This window comes from Echinops telfairi, unplaced genomic scaffold (assembly GCF_000313985.2).
Source record: "Echinops telfairi isolate 266 unplaced genomic scaffold, ASM31398v2 ScPeMD7_7468;HRSCAF=8506_0, whole genome shotgun sequence".
In the NCBI taxonomy this organism is placed as follows: domain Eukaryota; kingdom Metazoa; phylum Chordata; class Mammalia; order Afrosoricida; family Tenrecidae; genus Echinops; species Echinops telfairi.
The window spans coordinates 11,336,184-11,345,941 of NW_022111369.1; the positions used below are offsets into that span (position 1 = coordinate 11,336,184).

The 9,758-nt window shown below is 38.5% G+C and overlaps 1 protein-coding gene across 1 annotated transcript in view; it reads left to right on the plus strand.

Moving 5' to 3' along the window:
• Positions 1–1,301: 1,301 nt before the first annotated feature.
• PPA2 (inorganic pyrophosphatase 2) overlaps positions 1,302–9,758 on the plus strand; it is a 126,895-nt gene continuing 118,438 nt past the window's right edge. Inside the window, exon 1 of the mRNA XM_045284324.1 lies at positions 1,302–1,422. Within this exon, the coding sequence (XP_045140259.1) occupies positions 1,302–1,422 (121 nt within the window). The remainder of the gene's footprint in view (positions 1,423–9,758) is intronic.

A 9,758-nucleotide genomic window follows, 5' to 3' on the forward strand; every position in this document is an offset into this window, starting at 1 on the left:
GGATTAGAAAACAAGATCCATCTATGCTGCCTGCAAGAGATACACCTCAAAAAGACAAAAATACATTAAAAATCAAAGGATGAAGAAAAATCTACCAAGTCAATGGCAACGATAAAAGGCCAGAAGTGATAATATTAACCTCTGATAAAATAGACTTCAAGGAAACCAAGATAATGAGACGAGAATGCACACTATGTAATGCTCATAGGAACAATACACCAGAAACATATACCCATAACAGACATATACACCCAGTGAAAAACCTAAGAATCCATCAATAAAATGCTCATGAAGTTGAAATCAGAAATAAGCAGCTCAACAATAACAGTCGGAAACTTCAACACACCACTCTCAAGGAAAAAACAGGTCATCAGGAAAGAAACCCAATAAAGAAATAGAGGAGCTAAACAACACAATCAAGCAAATCTACCCCTTAGACCTATACAGAGCACTCTACCCAACATCATAGAATACATTCTTTTCCAGTGCACTTGGTAATACTGTAGAATAGATCATATGTTAGCACAAAGCAAGCCTCAACAAATTCATAAACATTGAGATCGTAAAACCCATTATGTCAGATCACAATACTATAAAGCTGGATAGACCAATAGCAATAACAGGAACATAGAGACAAGCACATGGAGACTGAACAACATACTACTTAAAATGACTGGGATATAGATAAAATAAGGGATGGAAGTAAGAGAGTTCTTGAAACAAACGAGAACTATAACACTAGATACCAGAACTTTGGGACACGGCAAAAGCAGTTATCTGAGGGCAATTTATAGTCAACACACCTATGAAAAAAGAGGAGAAATCCCAAATGAACTTAACCCTACCACAACACACAAACCACTAAAACAAGGGCAACAACATAAACCCTACAAGAGAATAAAAGTCATTAAGATTAGACCAGAAATATACTAACCAGAAAATAGAAAAAAGCAGTAAAAAAAAAAAAAATCAACAAGACAAGAAGATGGTTCCTTGAAAAGATGAGCAAAATTGACAACGAGCTGCAAACTTAACAATAGAAAAGAAAGAGAAGATGCAAATATCTAGAATTGAAGATCAAAGGGGTGATATCACAACCAATCCAAATGAAATAAAAAGAAAAATAATAGACTGCTCCAACAAATTTGATAATCCAGAAGAAATGGGCAAATACCTAGAAATACAAACATTTGTGTGGATGTTGTGGGTCTGGGCAGTGTTTGCTTCTCCTGTACACAGAGTGGCTGAGTCAGAACCAACTCAACCATGTCTAATAACAGCAGGAATCCAGATAAATGCACATGAATGTAGAACTCCTGAACAGACCCATAACAAAAGAAGAACTAGAAAAGGCCATGAGGAAACTTCCAGCCAAGGAAAGTCCAGGACCAGATGGCTTCACAGGGGAATTCTACCAGTCAGGTAAGAACTGCTACCGATTCTACACAGACTATTCGGGAATATAGAAGTGGACAGCAAACTCAATCTATGAGGTGAGCGTAACCTTGATACCAAAACCAGGCAATTCCCCACAAAGACAGAAAACTACAGACTAATATCCCTCATGAGCATAGACCTAAAAATTCTGAACCAAATTTTGGCCAATATATTTCAACAACATATAATAAATAAATAAAGCATCATGACTAAGTAGAATTCATACGAGGAATGCAAGGATGGTTCAACATTAGGAAAACCATCAATGCCATCCGCCACATCAAAGATAAAAATTATGTGATCATATCAGTAGATGCAGAAAGAGCACTTGACAATATCCAACACCTGTATCTGGTAAAACAGTCAATAAAATATGAATAGATGGCAAATTCCCCAATATAATAAAGGCCATATATGAAAATCCAACAGCCATCAGTCTCTGGGGAAAAACTGAAAATGTTCCCCTTGAGAATGGGAATTACACAAGGATGTCTCCTATTACCGCTCTTACTCAACATCATATTGGAAGCCCTATCCAGAGCTATTAGACCATGAAAGAAATCAAGGAAATACAATTGACCAAAGAAGAAGCGAAGCTCTCAATATCTACAAATACTATGATTTTATATAGAGAAAGCCCCAAGGACTCCAATAAAAGTCTTGGAAACAATTGACTATTTGGTAAAGTAGCAAGATACTAGATTAACAAGCAGAAACCAATTGGCTCCTTATCCTCAAAGAGAACTCTGGAAAAGACATCAATAAAATAATACCATTTACAATAACCACACAAAGATGAAATACTTAGGAATAAACCTAACCAAAGAAACAAAAGACATATAAAGAAACTACAAAACATTATAAGAAGCCAAAAGCAAACTACACAACTGAAAGAATATCCTGGTTTATATGTGTGAAGACTTAATATTGTGAAAATATCAGTACTACCTAAGCATTTTACAAACACAATTCCAATTTTTAAAATCCTAACTTCATTCTTTAATGAAAAAAGAACAAACTACCAATTTGGAAGAGACTCAGGATTAGCAAAGAGCACCTCAAAAAGAGCAAAGTAAGAGACCTAATACAACCCATCTCCAACCGTATTACACCGCTAGAGAAGTCCGAACAGCCTGGTACGATAACAGATACATAGATCACTGGAACAGAATAGAAGGCCCAGAAATAAAAGCATCCACATACAGGCAACCGATTTTCGACAAAGGACCAAAAAAAAAAAAATTAAACGAGACAGGGACACCCTTTTCAACAAATGGTGCTGGATAAAACTGTTCTTCATCTGCAGAAGAATGAAACAGAAGTCTTACCTCGCCCTAGGTACAAAAATGAACTCGGAATGCCCAGAGCTATTAGGATCACCAATGAGATCATTGGAACAAACATAAGGGGCCTATTGCAGGGCATACACAGACCAAATGTAATCAAGGATGCAAACACAGTGGAAGAGAAAATATATTTCTGATGGCTTATTAAAAATAAAATACTTAATGCACATCAAAAGACTTCATGAAAACAGTAAAACAGGAGCCCAAGTATTGGGGAAAGCTTTTTAGCAGTAAAACTGCAAACATGGGACTAATAACTAAAATCTAAAGAATTCTGTAACATTAATTAAAAAAATGAACAATCCAATTAAAATGTGGGCAAAGGACATGAATGGACAATTCAAAAGGAACGACTTAGCTAACAAACAAGAGAAAAACCTCCTGATCATTAGCTATCCAGGAAATGCAAATCAAAACAATGATGAGGAAATACTTTACAACCACAATACTTTTAACCCTGTTAAAAGAAGAAAAACAACATCAGAATAATAAATGCTGGAGAGGGTGTGGAAAGATTGGAACTCCTACGTACTGTGGAAAGAATGGAACTCATAAACATGTACAAACTTTGTGGAAAATGATATGGTATTACCTAAAACAACCGGATATAGAAATACCTTATGATCCAGCATTATGCCTGCTGGACATGTACCTCAAAGGAAAAAAATGGAACACAAACAGATGTATATTTTCCCATGTTCACTGCAGCGTAGTTTACAATAGCAAGAAACTAGAAACAGTCCAAATGCCAATCAGTAAAAGAATGGCTAAAGAAACTCTGGTACATATGCAACATGGACTACTATTCATCCCTTAAAAGCAGCCATGAAACACCTCGTGGTATGCATGGACCTAGAAACCATTATGCTGAGTAAAGTTAGTCAATTAAAAAAGGACAGATATTATATGAGTCCACTACGTGGACTCTTCACAGGAAGGCTTCAAAGAAAGGCTTCTTCTCTCAGGCCAGGTAATTTAATCCGGTCCCCCAAGCAATGAAGTAGTGAGCCTGCCTGGTGCCTGTGAAACGTATCACGTTTTTTTGTACATCTTTAAAAAACACTTAGAGGAGGCCTCACCCCAGCTGGAGTCAGTTTCTCAAATACAACATTGCTCTAAAACCAAAATCAAACTCACTGCCATCAAGTTAATTCCGACACATAGCAATCCTATAGGACAGGGGAGACGTGCCCCTGTATTTTCTGAGACTATAACGCTTTATGGTACTTCTGTACCTTGCTGTTTTAGGTAGTGACTTATCATTTTGCACAAGGGTTGTACATGTGCATATTTATAATCCCACCAGCAGTGTAGAAGAGTCCCAATCTTTACACACTCTCCTGTAAATTTTCCCCCAAACCACAGAAACACCTACAAAAGTGATCAGCAAACCTTGCTGGAATTCCAGTCATGATGTGGGGTGGAGGACATGTCTGTTTTAGAGACACTTCTCTTGGGTAAACCGAGTTGGGTAACCTCTCTTCAGAGAAAATTGCTTAACAATACTTTTATAGAACCCAAGGGGAGAATATGACCAGTACTGTATTCCTAATTGGACACTTTTGACCTAGATTTGATCCAGTCCTTGGTGACCTAGCCCATGAGTACTGGGACTTTAGACTCTGTCCTTTCAGGGTGCATAACAGCCTTCATCAGCCACACCAGAAGAATTTGTTAAGGAAACCCCACCAAGTGAACTGGGCTTTACCTCACACTCTTCTATAGTAGGTTTAGGAACTGACATCTAGGAACCAAACTCCTCTGGACTTACAGACTTCAGGCTGAAATGCCCGACTGTGAGAAAAAGCAAATGACCGCTATTTTAAGGTTATGGAATTTGTGGTTAGACTTTGGTACAGATCTCTTGTTTTGTTGATCCCCAATGACTAATGGCCTGGGACTACCATATATTTACTTTTTTCGTGTTCTCTTTGGTTTTCTATGACATGTGTTGTCCTGGCAGGCATAGTTCTGCCTCTGAGTGTTATTAAAAGTTTTGGCCTATCCCCAGTCTCCATCGTTCATGTAAGTACTGTCCAGTTACGTACGCTTTTCATCTCTACAGGGCAGGTATACTTGTCCTGTGTTCTGAAAAGCTGGCCTATACGTGTATAATTTTCTTTTCTCAACAGTTTTTTTCAATTCTCTATCTTTGGCTAAGTTAATGATACTATCAATAGAATTACCTTGTATTTCATGGGGATGATTTATAATGTTCTCGACTATAAAATGATAATGTCTCTAAAGTGAACCAGAGACATATAGAAACCATAGTTATATAATGGATTTAGGGCTCAAACTTAGTGGTAGCCCTAACCTAAGAACAATAAGTTCTTATGGTGTGGCCCTACTTGAAGGGCCATACTCACCCTCATTCTAATGATATGGGTGCTACATCAAAGTGTCATCAAAAAAACAGATGGTGTCCAGCTATCAGAAAGAATAGCGTCTGGGGTTTTAAAGGCTTTGTCTTAAAACTAGCAGTTATCTAAGTGAGATATCAACTAAGTCTATGTAAAAAAAGCAAACTAGCCTATGTGATCTAAAGATTGTAAATAATAAAATCCAAGTTGGGATGAAGGAAAGATCAGAGCTTAAATTCTAAACACCTGGTTTGCAGAAAGCTGTGGATGACAGTAGAAACCCCAAATCCAATTGCAGGGTCACCACATGGATTAATCTTCTGGTGAATCCCTTCTGACCATATTCCAGAGATGTGTATAGTTTTTCTTTTCAATTAAGATTTTTCTGTTTTGTTTTGTCATTTTTGTATTTGTTTGTTTTGTGTTTTGTGTGCTCTCTGCCAGTCAGTCAATTCTGACTCATAGTGAGCCTATAAGACGAGGTAGAATTGCCCCTGTGCGTATGTGAGACTGTAACTCTTTACAGGAGTAGACAGCCTCTACTTTCTCCTGAGGAGCTCCCTGGTGGTTTTGAACTGCTGACCTTGTGGTTAGCAGCCCAAAGCATAACTACTATGCCACCAGGACTCCTTATTTTGTATGTTTCTCTGTATATGTAATGCAGGATAAATAAATCTATGGATAGGTATACTACAGAGACTTACAGGATTAATAATTACCTAGGGGCATGGGAAGGAACTCACTCTCATCGAATAGATGCCAAGTCATAGTTACCTTTCAGAATAGGGTAGAACTGCCTCTATGAGAGTCCAAAACTCTTAGTTCTTTACAAGAGTAGAAAGTCCCATCTTTCTCCTGATGGCAAGGGGAGTTGGGGGAAAATTGTGACATTATAACAAATACAAGAAAGAAAAAATGTTTCTGTTGATGGTTCTACAACTTTTCCTACTATGACTGAACTATTAAATTTTATGGTATGTGTATTATATCCTAATAAAACTATTTAAAGCTGTCAAAGGGATAGGATAAAAAAAGAGGTTTAAAAAAAGAGACATGGGGCTTCAGTCTAGGAAGCCCAACTAATGTAAATTCCAAAGTTAAGAACAAAGAAAGTGGAGAGGAAATTATCAAAAAAATAATAGAAGAGACCTTGCAAGAAAGGCAAGATCCAAGTTGTATTAGATTGGGTTGACTAGGGAAAAAATCTAGGGACACTCATATATGTGTAAGAGAGACCTTTATATCAAACAACAATTGTATATTGAGAAAACATCTCAGCCTAGTCCAGATCAAGTCCATAGGACCGATATTAGCCCATACGTCCAACACTAGTCTATAGTATTCCTCTTCAGACTCATGCAGTATGCAATGATGCCAAAAGCAGGAAGATCACAGGATGGTGGGTGAAATGTCTTGCAGATCCAATGGTGGTGGAGGAATCTCAGCTCTGGCTCAGGTCTCCACGTGGCTCTTCCAACTCTCTGAGTGTGTCTCCACACATCTTGTCAACAGGAAGGTGAAGCAGAGAGAGAGTGTGGCCCACCTCCAGGCAGAAACAGAAAGTTTTCAGAATCCTCATGAGAAAGCGATGCCCACAAGGAGGCTGACAGGCTACACTCCACCACTGCACTCTTTTCTCAAGTTGACATGAAATTGTGTAACAGCCACACAAGTGTTATGACATCTCAACACATCAGGGTAAAATCTCAGAAAACTGAGTCTGTAATGAAGCTCATAAAAATCCTACAGCAATAAACAAGTCACCTTTGATTCAGTGAAAATCAAATTGGTACTAAATTTCTCATCCGCAGCAGTGAATGCTCAATGAGTATGATGTAAGCACTTTACAAATTTTGAGAAAAAATAATTTTCCCCCTCTAATTCTTGTATGAGCTAATTAGTGATCTGGTGTATCAATAAGTGAAGGTATTTCAGAGATTCAAGTATTTAGAAATAGACTTCACATTTGCTACAGAGCACATGTTAGGGTATTCTTCTGCAACATAACTAACTAAGCCCAGCAAGGATAAATGCATGGGATCCAAGAAAGAGATCTAAACTGGTGAGTACAGAAGCAGAGTGTTAGGCTACCTAAGGACCGTCCAGTGCAGAGAGCAGCAGCAGGAGCTTTGGGGATAAAGAGAGGATTGTATTAGTTTTGAGGGAGTTTGTCAGACAGTGGTATAATTTGTAGATATGATTATGACCAACAAAGCAAGAAAGATAATTAGAAGCACAGGAAAAGCAGAAGATGGACAGGAGAGGGCCGTTTGAATGACTTCTTAACTTCATTTTATCTGCAAAGACCATGTTTCCAAATAAGGTCACTGGAGGTGAGGCAGTAATAGATCTTTTGTGGGGACAAAATTGAAGCCATAATACTTACTGATTCTGGTTCTGACAAATAAGAATTTAGTTCATTTGATCCCAAACTTTCCCCCTAAAATTCGCTATTGGTTAGTTTTAACACTTTGCACTTCTATTTCTTTTCACATCAAACACATAGTATTTCTTGACTTCCTACTAACTTTTGGAACCGCTTTTTCTTCTTTCCTAATTTTTTTCTTCTGCATTTCTATTTTTGCACTTCAAGGCTGATAGAATGTTCTATAATCACATTGGATTTTTTTATGCTTTTCCTATTACCATATTTCCAAAATTTCTCTAAGAAAAAAGTTGGAGTGCTTATTAAAATACAGATGACTGGGCTTTCAGCCTATACCTAGTAAATCAGAATCTCAAAGACACACACACACACACACACACTTAAAAAAATTTTTTTTTAAGAAAGTACCCCAAGTAATTTTTATCCTCAGGCAAGTTTTTTCATTCTTGGCCAAATAGGATGCTGTCACTAAATTTCTTTTTTCATCTGTTAGAATACTAATAGCACTGGCCCTAGACCAGTTTTAATGAGTTCACATATCCTTCACTTATGCACAGATACATGACTAGCTATGCAAATTGGCTGAGGACACTTACGTTGATCCTCACTGGCGGAGGATGACAGCAATGATGACTGAGGAAGAGGGAGACGAGAAGGAGCGAGTGGTGGAGAGGGCAGCAGTGCTTGCCTGTCTTCTCAACAAGTGTCTCAGCCCTCACTGGGTTAAAGACGTAAACCACTGGTTTCCTCTTTTGCTTCTAGATATAGGTGCCCAAAGTTATTTGACCTACTACCCCCTTTTGAGAAAAAAAATCACTCATTCTCCTCCCCAACAATGAAAACATTTTGGTACTATAGTCCATAATTCAGGATAAAGTGTAGGTATTTACTTTTACAGCCCATCGCCACCCCTGAAACATCCCATCACTCCCCAGGGTGCAATATTGCCAAATTTGGGAAATACTGATCTATTACTTGCCTTTTACATATTAAATAGTCTGTAACTGTATATTGCTTAATTAAAGGAACTAGGAAAATTAAGCTTCAGAGAAATTGGATGTCTTTATTAAGATCAATAATTGTTACAGTGCAGGCCCTTAACCTCTCCATTCATTGTTTCTATGAAATTATATCACTCATAAAAGTATTAACCTTAGTTGAGCTATAAGGTCATATATTTTTTCTAAGCATCATTTTTATTCTATAATATTATATATTTTTCATAAGTAATTTATGATTCAAATGGCTTCTAATGGTTATCTGAATAAGTTAATATAAGCCAGGCACAAATTTATACTATATTTACCTTCTAAAATGGAAATTTAAAAAAATGATTTAAGCATATATCTAGGCCTTACCGTAGTGTTTAACTATAAAGATGTGCTCCACAGGGAAAGAGGGACCAAACTTCAACCCCGTGCTCCAAGATGTAAATGCAACATATCAGCATGAAGCAGGAATCAGTAGAGAGGTCTGAGGGGCTGAAGCCCAATCCCAACAGCATGGACGGCCCTCTCTCCCCCCAGAAGAATTTACTTCAGAGGGCAGCACTGAAGCTACAGCTCAGGGAAAGGGACATATCTGATCAGAGCACACCGAAGCAAATGAAGGGGGAGGAAGAGAGAGTAGAGCACATCCTGGCCCACCAAGCCTTGACGATATCCCCACTCAGAGCAGCCAATGCACAGAGAGGACCATATGGCTGGCTCCACCATGAGACACAACATCCCTACTGACCCATAGCCCTATGGGGGACAACACTGAAGACACAGTATCAGGATTGTGCCTGATCTGTCCCCACCACACCAAGGCAAAACACTAAAGGCGTGCAACAGAACAGCAAGGGGAGCAAAGTAAGGAAGTCCCGAGGGAATACCAAAAATAGACTGGGGCCAGGGAGTGGCACCCCATCAGACTAGATGGGAAAACACTCCTAGCTAAAGGTCAACAAAAAGACCTTGAACTATTTACAGGATTTTCTTTGTTTGTCATTGGCTTGTTGTTCTTGTTTTATTTTCTTTTGTTGCTTTGTTTTGCTCTGCTGGAGGAGAAAACAACGTGACCAACGGTTCGGGGGTGGGGGGGGTACATGGGAGAGGGGAGGTAGGGGGAAAGGAAATGGTGTTAATAAACCCAGGGATAAGGGAACAACAAGTGATCCAAAATCGGTGGTGAGGAGGGTATAAGAGGCCTGGTAGGGCTTGATCAAGGGCAATGTAACCGAGA